This window comes from Dysidea avara, chromosome 4, assembly GCF_963678975.1.
Source record: "Dysidea avara chromosome 4, odDysAvar1.4, whole genome shotgun sequence".
NCBI lineage: Eukaryota > Metazoa > Porifera > Demospongiae > Dictyoceratida > Dysideidae > Dysidea > Dysidea avara.
This window is the reverse complement of record NC_089275.1, coordinates 18,296,076-18,315,722: the sequence shown is the minus strand read 5'-3', so window position 1 is coordinate 18,315,722 and position 19,647 is coordinate 18,296,076. Positions and strand designations below refer to the sequence as shown.

The window sequence follows — 19,647 nt, the reverse complement described above, 5'->3', positions numbered from 1 at the left end:
GCCTGTATCAAAGGTGAAAAGAATAGCATTTGTGTGGCTTCAAAAGGCACTAGCATGCTTAACTTAGGAACATACTGCAAGCATAATGGAAACATGAAAGGCATCAAGTGAAAATTTTGGGAAATTCCTGAAGAGCATTTTGGGCAAAATTTCTACTAGTGAAACAAGATGTATGAATGATGGTATTACCTCATAGCTTTGTGGGTAAACCCCTACATTGGCATGTTATCACAATTTGCTAAAGTTATACAATGGATCCTCACTTATCCGAACCTTAGTTTTCCAAACATCTCAATTATCCAAACACTAAGACTGACTGCTCAATTATAGAGTATAGAGTAAATGACTGTTCTATTAGAGTAATTGAAAAGAGATCTGTATATAAATCAATGGGCTTCATTTATCTGAACAAATTCACTTATCTGAATGCTTTTGTCTAACTCTAGAAACAAAGGTGTTTGGATAACTGAAGATCTACTGTACCAAAGTAGGATTTTTTTTTTTTTTAATTATGCTCATTCAATGTATTCATCTTGCTTTACCCATTTTGTTGCCTGGATTTTAAATTTATTACTAAATTTGGTTGGGTATACTTTTTGTCATACCATAGCTATACAAATGCTCATGTTATAATTATTAGAATATCGTACAGCAATTTTCAACAATGAAATGAAGTATTAAATGGCGTGGCACTGTGCTCTGACTTCTGTAGTGAAAAAATCGTTATCAAAGCTAAACATTTAATGTGTCAAATGCACCAATAAGAGTGATTTTCGAAAATTCAGTCACATTTAGGGTAGTACTGAAGACACCTTGGAGCTTAGTTATACCTAACCAATACTGCCAAGGTGCCAGGATAGTATTGTGAAGCTGGTTTTTGGGCGATACTTTTGGCCAAAAACCCAAATTTTCGTGATACCTAATATGGTACATTTAGTGTGTTTGCAACATAGCACGATCAAGACACATGATAGTGTGTTGTGCAGCCAAGTACAGCCAGTGTGGGTGTGCGACAGGTAAGTGTGTATTTTACAGGAACCAAGAAAACACCGTTTTTACACATCCATAGCTCAATAGTGCCTGTCTGGAAATTTACTAGTTTTGCTGTAGAAACTACATTGGGGTTGGGCACCTCCCACTTCAAATTTGAGCTGAAGTCCTCAAGCCATCACTGAGATACGTTCCTTCAAAATTTGTCTTAATTTCTTCGTATTTTTCGTAATCTTCTTCTCACTCACACTTAGAAAAATTGCTATAATTTGTGCATGCTTTAGTAAATTTTCTTCAAATTCAAATGGCTATAAGAATGTAATGTGGCACATATACAGTCCAAATTTCATATACATTGGATAAAGAACAAGGGAGTTATACATGATTTTTGGAAAATGCAACAGTGATTTTTTGTCACAGCCACAGGGTAAACTGCCAGCTTGAAGGAATAACTTGAAAAGTGGTCTGCACATGGAGTACCATTGTAGTGCAAACCTTTTTTGGCTTGAAAGAAATCACACTAACAGTCATGGCAATATAACAAAACTACAACAATATGTAGAAGTGCACAATCGACTTTCGTTAATAAAAAAAGTATTACTTGCCGCAGTACTACCAGGTAACAAAATCAGGTAGATAGGTAGATAAACTATTTCAGAACAGACTTTCAGTTGAATCATTAAAATACACTGAGCTACACTATGAAAGTGAACTAGGTGCAATAAGTGACGATCAAGATACTCTAATAGTGCAGTCACCCTAATAGAACATTCAGCTACGTAATAAGTCACTACATTAGAATGTTCAGCTACAATTAAGTCACCATGTAGAGAGTTCAGCTAGCAACAAGTCACTCAATAGAGAGTCCAAGTACAATCAAGTCAGTAGGAAGAAAGACAAATCACTCTGAAGACAGTTCAGCTGCAAACAAATCACTCTGTAGAGAGTTCAACTACAAACAAGTCACAATGTAGAGAGATCAGTCACAAATAAGTCACTCTGTGGAGAGTTCAGCTACAAACAAGTCACCCTGTAGAGAGTTCAGCTACAAGCAAATCACCCTATGCAGTGTTCAGTAATAAACAAGTCACACTGTAGAGATTTCAGTTAAAAAATTGTAGGATTATGGAATGATTTGCACATGGTTATAACCGCATACAGCGCATGCATACAATTACAAGGATAATTCTAATTACAATAATCACATGAATATATTAACTACAATAAGTCTGTCTCTACATCCTCCCTTCTATAGAAGTGGAGATGATCAGAAGGATGTGTAACAGTTATTGTCTTTGACCTTGTTGAAATATGAGTTGAATGTAAACTGTTATGTCCTGAAGTGCTTGTAGTGTCAGTTCTATGATAGGAAGGGGTAGACGATACAATGGTGATGTGTTGGTGGTTCCACCTAATTTGCCTAGTCAGACCATCAAGGAGGCAGGATCTTGGTGTATCTGCTTTCGATTTTAGTTTAGCTAACTGTTGATGATTATCTGTTTTCATCCAAACTTGTACATTTTCCTCCAGGGTAGGCAAGGCCATGCACGATGGTATCGGTTGTACTGGGCTTCCTGTTCAGCTTTAAACTGAGCATTTTTATGCTGAAAGGTTTTAAGATGACTCCAAGTTGGAACTAGATGTGACTTAATCTGTGGCAATTCTGTTCTCATTCTCCTTCCCATCAACAATTCCGCTGGACTTAAGCCACACCAGGGGAAGGGTGTGTTGTAATGACACTATGATGTAATGCACAAATGCATGCGCACGCACCTCGTGTATTGATTCTATTAATAGTGCACTATTGATCATGTTGAACTGTGTTTGTGAGTGATTGCCTTGAACCTAGTTGGGAAGATACAACATATTGGCAACGAGCACACTTCGTACCCACGATGGCCACTTCTTTTGGGAAATTGGAGGAGTTCAACCCTACTTCGGGAGATGACTGGATTCAGTATGTCGAAAGGATGGAGTTCTATTTCCTCTCTAATGGTGTCACTGAAACTGATAAGCAGCGTGCGATATTGTTAAGTTCTATCGTCGCACGGGCATACAAAATTCTAAGAAACTTGATCTCTCCGAGTACCCCAATGGAGAAATCTTTCAAGCAATTGGTGGAGGTGATGAAGAAACATTTCTGCCCCCCACCTTCGGAGATAGTGCAAAGATTTAAATTCAACACCAGAGTAAGGCAGCCAGGAGTATCGGTAGCCACCTATATCGTGGAACGGCGAGCGCCAGCGCAATATTGTAACTTTGGTGACACATTGGAGTTGATGCTGAGAGATAGACTACTGTGCGGCATAAATGATGCACAGATTCAGAGGCGCTTGTTAGCTGAGAAGAGCCTCACATATTCCAAAGCTCGAGAGATAGCTTTAGCCCTAGAGTCTGCAGTTCAAGGCACAAAAGATATTCAACACTCCCTGCCTACTGATCCAGTGCACACAGTGTCACAGCAACAAACATTCAGTTCAGTCAAATGTTTTCGTTGTGGAAGAGTCAATCATAAAGCACCTCAGTGCCAATTTAAAGACACGGTATGCTCAAATTGTAACAAGACAGGTCACTTGGCAAAAGTCTGTCACAGCAAACAGCCAGTGTCAAAGGCCAAGCTGCCAGCTAATATAATAACAGAAGAACCTGTTCAAAAGGAACATGATGAGTATCCCTTGTTTACAATCCAAGACACAAGAGCCACAGCTACTAACACGGATCCCATACATGTTACTATGAGTTTAAATGGGAAGCCAATTCCGATGGAAATTGACACTAGTGCTGCAGTCTCCATCATGACTGAAACCAAATTCATGGAGATTTCATCAGAGGAGCTGCAGGGATCACTGGTGAACTTGTGTACTTATTCAGGAGAGAAACTCAGTGTTAAGGGTGAGGTTATGTGCAATGTAGAGTATGATGGTAAAATGTGTGCATTACCCCTGGTGATCATTGCTGGAAATGGCCCAACACAAATTGGCAGGAATTGGTTGCGACATACCCCACTAAACTGGTCAAACCTTTTCCAACCAATTCACATGGTCCATGACCAACTTGCTCAGTTGTTACAATCCTTTGAAGAAGTTTTTGCCGATGAGCTTGGTACCTTGCAAGGTAGCAAAGCCAGTATATACATTGATCCCAACATTCCATCTAGATTTTGTAAAGCTCACTCCCTACCCTATGCAATGAAAGAAAAGGTGGAGATAGAGCTACAGAAGTTGGAAACTCAAGGAATTATTTCACCTGTGAAATATTCTAAGTGGGCCGCTCCTATTGTGCCAGTCCTTAAGCAAGACAAGCAATCAGTGAGAATATGTGGAGATTACAAATTAACCACAAATCGACAAATCGTGCTTCACGGGTTGAACACTACCCACTCCCTAAAATCGAGGATTTGTTTGCCACACTTGGCAGGGGTGTCTTGTTTACTAAGTTGGACATGAGTCAAGCTTATTTCCAAGTGTTAGTTGATGACCAGTCAAAAGAGGTGCTCACAATTAATATACATAAGGGCTTATTTGTTTACAATAGGCTACCTTTTGGAGTATCCTCTGTGCCTGGCATATTTCAGGGCACTATGGAATCACTATTACAAGGTATTCCTCACGTTCTCATATACCTTGACAACATAATTAATTACTGGCCTGTCCCAGTCTGAACATATCAAAACACTTCAAGAAGTCCTCTTACGTTTTAAACAAGCTGGCTTGCGCTTGAAGAAACAGAAATGTCAATTATTAATGAAATCAGTTGATTACCTGGGCCACATAATAGATCAGCATGGTATACATCCATCTGGTACAAATGTTGAGGCTATAAAAGTTGCCCCTAAGCTGCAAAACATATCAGAACTAAGAGCGTACCTTGGCTTGCTGACTTACTATGGGAAGTTTCTCCCAAATGTATCGACTGTCCTAGCTCTCCTATATCAATTGCTTCGCAAAGATGTTAAGTGGTCTTGGGGTGAACTACAACAACAATCTTTTATTAAATCAAAAGATATGTTGACATCATCAGCACTGCTGGTGCATTATGACCCCTCCCAACCCTTAGTGCTTTCATGTGATGCCTCACAGTATGGCATCAGGGCTGTGTTATCTCAAGTTTACAATGGAGATGAAAAACCAGTGGCCTACGCTTCCAGAACACTTAACACTGCAGAACGCAACTATAGCCAGTTGAAAAAAGAGGCCTTAGCCTTCATTTTTGGAGTGAAAGTTTCACACATATTTGTTTGGTCACAAGTTTACCCTCAACACTGACCATAAGCCACCACAAAGTTTGTTTAGTGAAAGCAAACTGGTACCAGCCATGGCATCTGGTCGAATACAATGGTGGGCACTTGCACTGGCTTCATATGAATACACCATCAAGTTTATGAAGGGACCAACCAATACTAATGCAGACACCCTGAGTCTCCTCCCAGTACTTGCACCTGATAAAGATGTGACCATGCCTGTAGAACTAGTACTGTTGTTGAAACACATATCAACTGGACAATGACTCATCGAGATCCAGTCTTATCACGAGTTCACTCATACGTCCTCCGGGGTTGGCCAACATCAGTTGATTCATCATTTAACCCTTACTCTTCATGTCGACATGAGTTATCAGTTTGTAATGGTTGTGTATTATGGGGAAGTCAAGTCATCATTCCTAAAGCTGGTCGGCAACGTATTCTAGAGGAGTTGCACGATTCCCATCAAGGAATGTCTCGTATGAAGGAGAGAGCAAGAATGGTAGTCTGGTGGTCTAGCATAGATAAAGACATAGAATCTATGGCCAGTTGTTGTGTGGCATGTCAAGCCTCCAGGAATCTGCCCCCAGTGGTTCCCTTGCACCCTTGGTCATTTCCAGAAAGACCCTGGAGTAGGCTACATATGGACTACGCTGGTCCCATTGACAACCATATGCTCCTTGTAGTCATTGATGCTTTCTCTAAGTGGATAGAGGTATTTCCTGTTAAGTCAGCTACTTCATCACAAAGTTGCAAACATTATTTGCCACCCATGGCATCCCAAATTCAATTGTATCTGACAATGGTTCACCCTTTGTAAGTGCTGAAATGAGAGAGTTCTTGACTGCAAATGGTGTTAGACAGATTACTTCATCACCATATCATCCAGCCAGTAATGGACTTGCAGAATGAGCTGTCCAAGCATGTAAAGTTGCATTGAAGAAGATGGATGGTAATTCATTAGACACTAAACTACAACGTGTGTTACTTAACTACCGTACAACGTCTCAAGGCACAACAGGGGTACCTCCTTGTCAATTACTGATGGGCAGACAGCTCAAAACGTGCTTAGATCTTGTTCTCCCTGACATTGCCAAACATGTGGAGCAGGTTCAGATGAGTCAGAAACAATATTATGATGGTCATTCTAAAGCCAGAAGTTTTCAACATGGTGACAAAGTACTTGTCCGCAACTACCGTGGTCATCCTTCATGGTTACCGGGCATTGTTAAGGGAGTATTAGGACCAGTCTCCTACCAAGTGGAATTAAATGATTGTCAGTTATGGAAAAGACATGTCGATCAGTTATTGAAGGACTGTTCACAATTCCTTGACAAAAATGACATGGAAATTGAAAACCAAGAAGTTATAGAAGTTGACATTCCAGTTATTGAATCAACTACTGACGGAGACCCAATCCCTAGGCATTCTTCTAGGATTAGACGTCCACCAAACAGACTAAATCTATAATTTTAGCATTATTGTAGAACACTTGTATTTCTTGTAAAATTTTATTTCCCCACTTCCATTTTTTTTAAGGGAGGGGGTGTTGTAATGACACTATGATGTAATGCACAAATGCATGCGCACCGACCTCGTGTATTGATTCTATTAATAGTGCACTATTGATCATGTTGAACTGTGTTTGTGAGCGGTTGCCTTGAACCTAGTTGGGAAGAATGCCTTGAACCTAGTTGGGAAGAAACCACAGGGTGTCACTCTGCAAGTCAGTAGGGCTAAGCAGTGATCACTTGATTTACTTAGCAAAGCCTTCACAGTTTTTACTGTTCGTTCTGCTAAATCATTTCCTTAAGGATAATGGGGGCTGTTGGTGGTGTGGCAGAAACTATATTGCTTGGCAAAGTCTGCAAATTCTTTGGAGCTGTATTGTGGAACAGTCTCTTATGAGCTCTGCTGGAATTCCATGTCGGGCGAAGATGGAGGAAAAAGATTTGATGATACTCTGTGATGTTGTGCTAGTGAGTTTCACAATGTCTGGGTGTCGAGAAAAATAGTCCACCACCACCAGATATGTGTGTTCATGAAGCTGAAATAAATCAGAACCCACTTTTTGCCAAGGGTAGTCTGGAAGGATTGAGGAAATCATTGGTTCTCATGGTGGTGATAAGCATTTAGTACAGTCTGGGCAGGTTTGCACCATCTCTCTGATCTGACGGGACATTTTCAACCACCAAACTGCTGCCTGGGCCCTAGCTCTGTAGTGCTGAATTCCTTGGTGGCCTTGATGGATTTTCGTCAACGTTTCCTGCTGAAGGGATTCTGGTACTACAATACAACAGGTGTACGGTAAGAGATTGTTAGTGATTTTGAATGAAGCTCTACGCTCCCAATAAGGATGCATTGCTATTGGCTTGTGCTTTGCCGGCCAGCCCTCTATGCAACACTGAGACAATGAAGAGCAAATATGTCTGCATTTTGAGAAACTTGATATTGCTATAGTCTATCATTACTAGCAGAGGGAGCAGTTACCACTGAAGCCACGTAAGATTCAATTTCTTGTTGAAAGGCAACGTTGTTTGCTCCGGGTGGAGCAGGAGAACTTCTCACATTCCCAACCCAGTGCCTCCTTTTCCATTTGGGCATAATGGCACTCAGCATCTGTCATGGTTCTGGATGCATATGCAATGGGTTTCTGTGTGTTGTCAAGTTTCTGTGGCAGCACTGCTCCCAGCCTGTAAGAGATGTGTCAGCGGATACTTTAGCATTGGCATTTGGATCATATAATCCCAGTACTCTGTTAATAACCAGTTCCTGCTTTACTGCAGAAATGCTGTTTCTTGTGCTGTGTCCCATGACCAGGTACAGTTCTTCTTGAGTAAAGCCTGCAGTGGGCAAAGGAGGTTAGACAAATTACGGGATCGAGAACTTACCAAGGTGGTTAGCCATGCCATTAAAACAGCAGAGCTCAGTAACAGTGGATGGTGCCTTCATTTGTGTAAATGCAGTGATCTTCTGGGTCAGCTGACACCCCATTCTTGTCAATGACATGCCCAAGGAACTTAAGCTTTCTTTGACCAAAGGAGCACTTCTCTCTATTAAATATTACTCCATCTGCTTGGATTCGAGTTAGCACTGCATTTAAGCAATCGTTGTGTTCTTTGGGTATCCTGCCAAATACTAAGATATCATCCATCTGAAACACCACCCCGTCCATGCCTTGTAGGATGTTGACCATTTGTTGCTGGAAGTGCTCTGGTGCACTAGATATTCCAAAAGGAAGTTTATTAAAACAAAAACAACCAAATGATGTAATAAAGGTAGTAAGTGGGCGGGGGACTCTGGACTTAAGGGGATCTGCCAGAACCCACTATTGGGCATCTAGCTTGCTGAAAATTGTAGCTCCAGTGAGCTGTGCTAGTGTTTCTTCAACTTTGGGGAGGGGGTATACTTCCCGTTGCACTCCTCTGTTTAGTCGCTATAGATCTACACAGATACGTACTGATCCATTCTTCTTTGGAATGGCCACCATCCCCGCACACCACAAAGTCGGTTGTTCTAATCTGGAAATTAATCCTATAGATTTTATTCTGTTAAGCTCATCACGAACCTTATCTCTTAGTGGGAGTGGCACATTTCTCAACATGTGTAATGCATGTGATTGCACATCAGGCAGGAGTTGTATGACATAAGGCTCACCAAGATTTCCAAGGCCTTGGAACAATATGGGAAAGGATTACTCAATTATAGCTTGGTAGTCTGTAATAGCGTCGATTTTGGCAGCTAACTTGAGTGCTGTAATGGCAGGAAGGCCCAACAGGTTGGTTTTCAGGCCTTTGACAACAAAAACAGTTTGTTGAGATGATTGGTCTTTACATTGGAGGGTTTCATTAAATTGTCCCAACACCTGGATGGATAGCAGCCTGGACCATACAGTAGCTGTGAGGGTTTCTGTAATTGAGCTGTGCATGTCTGAAGGAAGTTTTCTGAGACTGCAGTAACTTCTGCCCCTGTGTCAAGCTTAAATAGTGTCGGCTTCCCCTGCTAGAATTGTGGCAGTCCACATCTTTTGTTTTTCAGGAGACAAAAAATGTGATCTTTGAGCGGGCAAGATTTAATCGCTGTGTACAACAAGAGAGCAAGTATGCTGAGCAATACATTGCAGCATTATACAATCTTGCTGAATCCTGTAAATATGGTAGTATGAAATCCAAGCTGATTAGAGACTGCCTTGTGGTTGGTATACGTGATATAGGCTTGTCAGAACGCCTACAGGCAGGCAAAAAGTTAACACTTGACAAGGCCAAGAAATCCATCAGAATCAAAGAAGCAGTTCATGAACAGCAGGAGCTCCTTCAATGTGATACCAAAGGGAATCCTGTAAGTTTGGATGGAGTTTGGGTAAATCGCAACATGTTAACTAAGAAACAATCTTCTAGCTTCAAGATATCAAACTTGTCTAGGAAGCTGTGTACACGATGTGGCAAAGTGCATTGCAGAAAAGCCCAGTGTCCTGTTCATGATGCAACCTGACACCGATGCCATCACAAAGGCCACTACAAATCACAATGCTTAATCTCCAAAACAGTTTCAGCAGTAGACTCACTAACTGAGGACTCTTTTGAAGATGACATAACCCTCATAACACAGCAGCCACAAGGCACGCGTTATCTTGATTGCATTACAGCTATTCAAAAGGAGTCGAACTTTGAAAGAACATATGTCGGCTTTGTATTTCCATTATGTTCGACGAACTGAGAATACTGTCAGCTTCCTCTCCAAGGCAATACAACAATGTGCTGACTTGTCTTTGGACACTCTCCTCTCCTAGGCCTGATGCTATGCGATACTGTTCGAACCTTTTTTCCACCGAGGCCACTCCTCTGGCTTCTTAAAGTTGAACGGTTTTGGGACTTTAAGCTGTAGTGCTCCCATCATTCTTAGACAAATCCCACTCCTGTCACCATGTAGGATTATGGCATTAATTGGAATGATCTGCACATGGTCATAACCGCATACAGCGCATGTGTACAATTACAAGGATAATTATAATTACAATAATCACATGAATATATTAACTAAAATGTGACCCAGTCTGAGAAAACCGGGCGTATTGCCTATTTAAAAGTATCGAGAAACGCCGGTTTTAAGTATTTAGTGTGTTGTAGCTCGCCAATGGTTGAAGCTGTGTGTACCAAATTTTCACACGTTTTACCCCAATTCCTTACCTTCCAGAGCATCCACTGTGCAAGTAGCCAACAGCTAAGTTTCTCGCCATTTTAGATAGTTTTTAAATCGAGGTTCACTGTATCAGGCGAGCTGCAAATTGTGTGGGAAGCGGGCAAGATGGTGTTCAAAAATTGAAAGGGAAGGCCAAGGGATGAATTAGGCCAAGTTTTGGGCCATTTAGGTCTCAAAACTGGCTAAAATGAAAGGAAATTCACAGCAGAGGTGCTTATTCAACACCACATAGCCATACAGCCACATACAGTCATCCCCAGGCTGATCAGAGCTCCATTAAGGCCCCACACCGCACGTACGGATCGCCACTGGGCTTGGGAAAAGCAGCCAGCAAAACCAGATCACTCAAGTCTAGCTGATTTTGATTGTGGAATTAGATAGTTTATTCACGTAGCTTTGTGTCCTGGGTGAAAAATCGAATCTACTGACATGGGCGATAAGACTGATTTACTCAGACTGGGTCACAAATAAGTCTGCCTCTACACAAATAAACCACCCCGTGGAGAATTCAGCCACAAACAAATCACCCTGTATAGATTTCAGTGACAAATTTGCATATAGTAATGTAGCCAAGGGTGGGCTGTGTGGGCACATGAAATTTCTTAAATTTAAAGTCTTTTTGACTCTACAGGACCAGTTCTCTTTACTATACTGCAGCCGCAAATAAGTCACTCTGTAGCGAGTTTAGCTACAAACAAATCACCAATCAGCTACAAAATAGTTACCTTGTAGAGAGTTCAGCTACAAACAAGTCACTCTATAGAGAGTTCAGTTACAAACAAGTCACCTTGTAGAAAGTTCAGTTGCACAAACCTGTGGAGAATTTATTAAACAAATCACCCTGAAGAAATTTAAGCTACGAAATGTCACCCTTTAGAGAGTTCAGCTACAAGCAAGTCATCCGGTAGCACCCTGTAGAGAGTTCAGCTACAGTAGTCACTCTGTAGAGAGTTCAGCAATGAACAAATCACTTTGTAGAGAGCTAAGCTACAACAGTAAGAGAGTCCAGCTACATTGAAAGTCTCTCAGTATACAAACTAGGGTTGAAATGAATGTACAAACACATCATCTGAAGCTTCTTTTGAAAATGTTACCGAAGCTTAGGAGCTTGGTTACAAATGTCATGTCAGCAATATTATTAATGAACACAATTGATGGTTATTAGGGTGTACACTGTAGGACAAACTCCTACACTTTGTTATAGCCCCAGTATAACTATTGTTTAGACTATAACTACAGCAGAAAATATGTAAATGGCAGCTTCCACAAGGAGTGACAATACTTGTGCAACTGGTTTAGCTTGTTAGTATCCATGGTAATGAAGCTTTGGTGGGATAAAGCAGCATACAAATGTTATGAAACCGAATGAACCTTTGAACTATTTGTCTTAACCCTAATACAAACAAGTCTCCTTATAGATATTTCTGCTATAACCTAGGGAGTTTACCTGTAAGAGAGAGGACATGTGATAATTTTCATACAGTATTAATTTTTGTAGAAAAAATGCATCATAAAAATATCCACAGAATTTAGCCCTTGATGTCTTCCTCCTTTTTGCAGTAAAGAAAAAGACAAGTAAAAGAAACTCCAAAGCTGGCCATGCCGGCCTTGGAGTATACAAATACAAAAGGAAGTGATATCTATACAAAAACAGCTAAGCTATGAAAAAAGGGTGTGGCCCCCAAAAAGCCTGTGTGAAAAAGTTGTGAAATCAAAGGTGGCAGCCAATAAATGACTGTGATGGTAGGTTAACGGTAAAACTTTTTTTACAAAACTAGACCATTCATGATACTGTATGATGTTCCACAAAGTGTTTCATGTCAGAGCTATATAAGTACTTCGTTGAATTGCTTCATTCCTAAGTACTCGTTAAGGATTTGGTATTCAGATTGTAACCCAGCACATATAATGTATTTGTCATCATGAAATGACATCGTGAATATTGTAGAGTTCGATTGGTAAAGTTGTCTGGAACAATAACATCAGTACAGTACTTGAATACAGTGCACATGGTAACCATTGCTGCTTTCTGAAAATGTAAGGTTTGGTAAAAAACATGTTACATAGGTACAACCACTATTCAAGAATACTCAACTACTAAAAATCCATCACCATATAGGTAATCAGTCAGCCAACATTTCATGGTTTATTTTCCCATTTTGAAACAGAATGTCAGTTGATATATATACCAAACAATAGATCAAACTACTATTGTATGTAACTGATTCTGTCAAGTGAATTACAATGATAAACTAGATCAGTTTTGTGCATGATGAGGCTCAAAGGTTATAAAAACTGACTGAGGGAAAATTAGACTTCAATTAAATCCAAGTTGGACTTTAAATAAGTTCCATTCAACTATTCCACCATTGCAGCAGTCCATTCCACTGTTTATACATTTCCTGACAAGTTGTTTATGCTGACCACGGAATTCAGGGTGTGGTTTTCTCATTGTAAGTGTGAATGTTGAGCATTGGGTATGTTTGGCTGGTCAGACTTCTTGTTTGTTATTTGCATTGGCTTCTTGGGAAGCATTTTTGTATGCTGTTTCCTAGCCTTTCTCTGACAAACTTTTTCTACATGGTGTCAACTTTTCCATATTATGACACTTTGAATCCCTATACTTATAGGTAGTGGCACAATGTCCAGGTTTACCACAAAGGTAATGGCAATGGTCCTGAGGAGGATTCACTGCAACTTTATGAATTGAATCTGAACCAGTAGAAGTGGTAGCATGGTCAACACTAGTTTGCTAGCTGGCCTGTCAGTTTCTTGATGTTGCCTTGAAACAATTCCATGGCTGCTTTGAAGGTGAGTTCTTTCTTGGCAAGCATTCAGTGCTGGATAATGGTGTCATACATGCCACACACCAGCCTGTTATGAAACACTGTTTTCAAAAGGTTATCATAATTAGACCTGTCCATCATAAGAGGAAATATGCAGTGAAGCCATCAAGTGAGCAATTAAGAAGAAATCACTACACTTTTGGAGTACATTGTTACAGCAGTTTATGGGTTTCTCACTAGTAGCTAATACAAATGGTCATTTCTAACAACAGTTACTTACACATGCTACTGTATATTCCAATATTACAAACTCACAAAATGCTATTCTTTTCTATTCATATTGGTGGAAGATAGAGCTAAGCAGCTACAAGTTATACAATTTTAAAAAGTGGCACACTTCAGAGTGATTCATGGATGTATACTAGCTATGTATGTATTAATAACCTGATAGTTTGTTCTACAACACTTGCAATTATTGGACTTCTGGCAGCGGAATTCTTCTTGAGTCTCCAGAACCTTCGAAATGCTGTCTGGTACTATTTCTTTCTGTTCTGTCATCGATGAGCTGCTGATATCTGATGGGTGCTGCAATGAAGCACGAAATCAGTGGGTACGTGCTCGCTTCACAAGCCTTTTTGCTCTGGCCGTGTCTCTTGTTTTTTTGGCAAAGCAAATCACACCCCTAAATGCTTGTCAGCCTTGTTGCTTGTGTCGCCATTCCTGAAATGTCGACAACAGACACAAGCACAACTCCTGATCATGATACGCTTCAGGGTTATTTCAAACTCCTTGATCCAGTAGTTCCTCTTGCTAAGATCGATCTGTCGGCTTGGGAGATGATGGAAAGAAACTGATGGGACTTTTGCTTTAGGATTTCCACAAACTACACAGTGATCTCCAGCATTTCTCAGTGACTTTACCTCACTAACCACAGTTTCATACTGTTAAAGATTTTTCTTAACTATATGGTCGATTTAGCAAGAAGTGTAACACTCTTCATGGTGGACTCCAGTTGTGGAAAGTACTGCGGATGTACGTTCTCACAATTACATGAAATTGAATTCTTTAGGTCTTATGATGGACAGGGCTAATGCAGTAAGGAAATGCAAGTTGCAATGCTAGCTCTAGCATTAAACTTGAAGTATCCAGTTGGAACAGGATCTTAACTAGAAAATGGTATGCAGAGTTTACTTTGATGTGTGGAGGTCTCTTATTTACTAAGACATCTGACTCAATAGGACAGTGTTTACAGCCACAAGGAGACCCACAGTAATGGCCCCTTGTGGACAATTAGAGGTTAAGACATAAAATTAATAAACACCAACTGAAGTGATGCAATAGGACACTGTTTACAACTACAATGAAACCCACAGTAATGCAATGAGCCTCTTGTGGACAACTACAGCCTGTTTATACTACAGGTCGTTCTGGACAAGATCGTTTCAGTTCGATCCAGATTGATTTTTTAGCCCTGTTTATACTACAAAGGCCAACCTGCTCCAATCACCAAAATAACTTAAACTCACAATCATAATTTTCATCGAAGTAGAGATTGTTGATGGAGTTAAAGGATTTGTGTGCTCTGTAATTGCATGGTTAGTAGGCATGATAAAGTTTTCAGCATTGGCAACAACCTCTCAACTCTGTGGAGTTGGTTAACTATTCATTCATACATGCACTTGTTTGTTTCAGAGTCCTTTTGTTGTTTTTGAGGCTGTCCTTCCATATCGTCCCCTAAATACTTCGCTGTTGCTTCATTTCATCATTACAGTAGCCATTTTAGCTGTAGTTCTCTGTATCCTTATTCTGCTTATTAGAGCTGTAGGTTCACAATTGTCTGGGCGAGTAGAACAAACTAGATCGAACCAGACCCATATCCCTAGCAGGTCCATTTCAGAGCGGTTTGACACAGTTCAGTTCGATACAGTACACGTTTACACTGACTTGGAAATCGCTCCAATTCGAGATAATTCGAACTAGATGGCTAGTGTAAATGGGCTGTTAGAGGTTAAGACATAAAATTAATAAACACCAACTGAAGTAATGCAATAGGACACTTGTTTACAACTACCACAAAACTCACAATAATGTAATGAACCTCTAGTGGACAATTAGAGGTTAAGACATAAAATTAATAAACACCAACTGAAGTGATGCAATAGGACACTTGTTTACAACTACAATGAAACTCACAATAATGTAACTCACAATAATGTAACGAGCGTCTTGTGGACAATTAGAGGTTAAGACATAAAATTAATAACACCAACTGAAGTGATGCAATAGGACACTGTTTACAACTACAATGAAACCCACAGTAATGCAATGAGCCTCTTGTGGACAATTAGAGGTAGACATAAAATTAATAAACTTAATAAACACTGACTGAAGTGATGCAATAGGACGCTTATTTACAGCTAATAGCTATAAAATTAATAAACACCAACTGAAGTGATGTAATAAGACACTGTTTACGACTACAATGAAACCCACAGTAATGCAATGAGCCTCTTGTGGACAATTAGAGGTAAAGACGTAAAATTAATAAACACTGACTGAAGTGATGCAATAGGACACTTGTTTACAGCTAATAGCTATCATAGCTTGCACACGAACGACCTAGTTAATAACTCAATCAAGACACACGGTAGTGTGTCGTGCGGCCCAAAGCCGGCGCGTAACACCCGTGAGTATATTGACAGGAAGAAAGAAAATGCAATTTTTGCACCTCCGTAGCTCTGTGCTTCCTTGATGAAACAAGACGATTTTTGCTGTGGACATGCCCTCCAACTGCAGTACTCCACATTCCAAATTTGAGCAAAATCGCTTGGCGCGTTCCCGAGATATGCGACTTCAAAAATTGGCTCAGTTTCTTCGTTGTTTTTTTTTCTTATTTTTCTTTTTCTTGTGGCACACTTACAAAAACTGCTATAAAACTTGAACGCCATATCCGATTGCCTTAAAATTTGGCGCACAGAAGGAGGATATAAGGGCGCATCTTGGTACCAACTTTGGCTGGAATACTATAAACAGGCAAAGAGTTATGAGCGACTATTCACGGAAAAAAACACCAATAAGTTGTCACGCCTACAGGATAAACCGCGTATGGGAAGAAGCTGAAAATCGGTGGGAGAATAGGTTAACTATTGAACCTCAAACCTTTTGTGGTTTGAAAGAAGTCGAGCTAAAAAACAGGAAGATACAACGAAAAAACCAACAGTGTGTAACAATTAAGCAATCGAGATTAGCTAATAAAAAAAAACGACTGCTTGCCACGCCTACCAGATAAACCGCTTGGGGCAATGCTTTGAAAATCGTTGTACAGATGGAGTAATCATCTTAGAAAGGCTCATCTATGGTGTAGAAGAATCAGACTTAAAGCCACGGAGTTATAACACGAAATCCAACTTGGTGCAGCACGTGCGAGATACTGTAGCAAAGAAAAAAACATAGGATAAAAAAGTCCCAAAGTTGGCCATAGGCCGGCTTTGGGGTATACAAATACAAAAAGAAATGAAATCTAATCCAAAACAGCCAAGCTGTAAAAGCGGCACAAAATTTACCTGAATTGTCATTATTAAAATTTTTACCATTAACCTACCATCGCAGCCATTTCTTGGCCGCCACTTTGGATTTCACATCTTTTTTCACCATAGCCTTTCTGAGGGCCGCAGACTTTTTTTACAGCTTGGCTGTTTTGGATTAGATAGATATATCAGGAATAACATAGACAACTACAACTAACTGATTACAAGGTTAAACACAGTATACATAGATACAGGTACCATAAATGACATCATAAAACATTACACATGGTTATAGCTATATTAGTCAGTCTATCACAAGTACGATAGAAGTCTCATACATACACCACTTTTCTTTTTTGTGTGGGGTTGAGAAAAAAGGGTCTGGTAGATCCCCAATAGGATTTTGTGCCGGATCTACAACTTTTGTGGATTATTGATTAGTGGTAATGAATAGCAAAGGTCTCTTTACGAAGCAATGATGAGAAATACGGTACATGTGCCCTCGGATGCAGGCTTGCCAAGCAAATGCATGTCATTTCCTTTGTTAACAAGCCTAATTTACTACTTACTACCACTGCTAATCCATGATCCCCAAAAGTTGCAGCTAGATCTACGGCCGGCTACAGGAAAATTCTATTAGAGATCAACCAGAGCATTTTATGCTCCGTCCCCATACAAAAAGAAAAATCAAAGTGGTCTGGGACTGAACGACACTAATTTTGGGGTTCCTTCTCATTGCTGTGTTGGCAGTTGGCGACGAGGGGTGTGACACCTTCGCAAATCTGTACGTGATTTGAAATCATTTCATGATTTGAATCTTGATTTGTGCCGATTTGAAATTGGATTTGTGATTTGAAATGCCACGCATGATTTGTAAGGTTGTTACTGGGTTTTGAAGGACATCTGTTCATAGTATTGTATCACTGTGAGCTTGTATTGTTTATAAGTATTTCTTCGAGACTAGTTTTCAACCAACATTAATTACTTGCATGGGCGAATTGCTTGAGATTTGTTATTTGGTAGCTGAAGGGCGTATGTGATTAATTGTGGACGTGCCATACCCCTGGTTGGCGAGAATTGCATGCGCATGACTAGTTTGAAACAAGACGAAGCCAACGGCACAGTTCTCATAAGGGATCAACGAGTTTGTCACGGAAATCAGAAGCAACGAAGACAATCCCATAAATCTAGAGGGGTGCCACAACAAAACTGTAGCTATGGGGCTCATAAGCTACTGCGTTCACCAGACCATAGATAATATAATACAAGGACACAAAAAAATTAGGAATTTTCAACTAGAGAAGGGGCCATAGCACATCGATAAAAAGTACTGAAACGAGTTAGAGTAGTCCATGATATTAATCACTGTAAAACAATAAGAAGTGTTAGCTATATCCCTACTGTGCTCAAGATACCATAACGGAAATGCACAGAAGGGATATATTGTTTTACAGTGATTTAATATCATGGACTACTCCAACTTGTTTCAGTACTTTTTATCGATGTGTTATGGTCCCTACTCTAGTTGAAAATTCCTAATTTTTTCGTGTACTTGTTTGTTAACTTTTTTTGTAAATAATTTTATTATGATTGGTGAACCCACGCATACCGCATCTGAAAAGGCACTGCGTGCCCCGGCTATATCAATCATCGTCCTAAAAGTATCCATTACGCTTCGTTGTCAGGTATGTTCAACCCGATACACAGCATTTCGAATCAAGAACTGTTCGAAAAGCACCTCTACAATCCACGCATACCAAAAGAAAAATCGTGCTGCGCGCCCCAATCATATTAATTATCGTCTGAAAAGTGAAGTATCCATTACGCTTCGCTGTAGGCTATGTTCAACCTGTTAACAGCAGTACGAATCAAGAACTGTTTGAAAAGCACCTGTGCAATCGAAATAGCCACGATGAAAAATACGGACGATTTCCGTTTCGAAAAATCGACACCTTTCCCCGTCAGCAAAGATGAATGGGACACAAAGGAGGACACTGGTAAGTCCATGAAGAATGCATTTCACGTACTGCGGTATGCCAAAAGGTACCTGTAGGGCCGAAGTGACGTCGAACAGTGAAAAAATCAAGCCCGTAGCCTTATCCGTTATCGCGGTACGCTTGTCTGTAGGCATCAGTCAGTGAGTCAGTTACTCAGTCAGTCAGTAGAAAATTCCGTTGAATAAAATTTTTTAAAATTCGTTTCGGGTCGATCTGAAGCCTGTTTGGGCTTAGTTTTACCTCACCAATACTGCCTCATCGTCGTAAGGGAAAATCGAGGCTGGTTTTTGGGTGATATTATTTCGTGGGCCACGCCTACTCCTTTGTGGTCCCTACTATACAGTTACTATCGTACTGTATGATACAACGGTACGCCGGTAGTATATATTATCATCTATGACCAGACCTTTGAAAAGTTCAATCAGTAAAAGTGGTCTGGTAACGCAAAACCTATCCTATAGCACAAAACAGCACTATAATACCTTGACAGGTGATTCCTGCCTGTTCCTCTTTTCCGAGCTCGTCCCAGCTCCCACCGGTTCCCGGTGGTGTGACTAACCGCACGATTACCGCCAAAGATCACTCGTGACATAGAAACAGCGGTTCTTTTGCGCCACAACAAGACGTCACATGCGGTATTTTTAGTTTGAACTTCAAAAATGAATTGATATAAATGATTTTTACATAGCTTTTTTTCGATTGTTATTTCAACAGGGAGGCAGCGGCAGCGGCAGCCGAAGCTGCTTTTCAGCTATGCCCTGCGCAAAAACGTACATCATAAACACACACATACAGTAACTACTTATGTACAAACTAACATCACTAAAAATGTTCTTAAATAACTATTTCAAAATTGAATAAGTGTTTTTGGGCCATGTACGAGCATTCCACAAGGTAGTTCCATCAAG

At 40.3% G+C, this 19,647-nt stretch overlaps 3 protein-coding genes across 3 annotated transcripts in view; 2 read left to right on the top strand and 1 right to left on the bottom strand.

Annotated features, from left to right (window-relative positions):
* Positions 1–19,303, bottom strand: part of LOC136253623 (uncharacterized) — a 123,207-nt gene extending 103,904 nt beyond the window's left edge. The window contains exon 1 of the mRNA XM_066046289.1: positions 19,222–19,303. The gene's annotated coding sequence lies outside the window, so the exon portion shown is untranslated. The remainder of the gene's footprint in view (positions 1–19,221) is intronic.
* LOC136253622 (uncharacterized) lies at positions 2,886–5,496 on the top strand. The gene is made up of 3 exons (XM_066046288.1): positions 2,886–4,298; positions 4,647–5,204; positions 5,263–5,496. Exons 1-3 carry the CDS (start codon positions 2,886–2,888, stop codon positions 5,494–5,496), a joined length of 2,205 nt encoding a protein of 734 aa, XP_065902360.1.
* Positions 6,176–6,700, top strand: LOC136253621 (uncharacterized). The gene has a single exon (XM_066046287.1). The coding sequence runs from the start codon at positions 6,176–6,178 to the stop codon at positions 6,698–6,700; it is 525 nt and encodes a 174-aa protein (XP_065902359.1).
* Positions 19,304–19,647: the final 344 nt, after the last annotated feature.

Excerpts from the sequence above, each read along its gene's own strand:
- LOC136253621 (XM_066046287.1), top strand. The coding sequence starts at position 6,176 with ATGGATGGTAATTCATTAGACACTAAACTACAACGTGTGTTACTTAAC.
- LOC136253622 (XM_066046288.1), top strand. The coding sequence starts at position 2,886 with ATGGCCACTTCTTTTGGGAAATTGGAGGAGTTCAACCCTACTTCGGGA. Across the intron at positions 4,299-4,646 it reads TTAAGCAAGACAAGCAATCA|TCTGAACATATCAAAACACT; the intron begins GTGAGAATATGT and ends GGCCTGTCCCAG. Across the intron at positions 5,205-5,262 it reads CCTTAGCCTTCATTTTTGGA|CCACCACAAAGTTTGTTTAG; the intron begins GTGAAAGTTTCA and ends ACTGACCATAAG.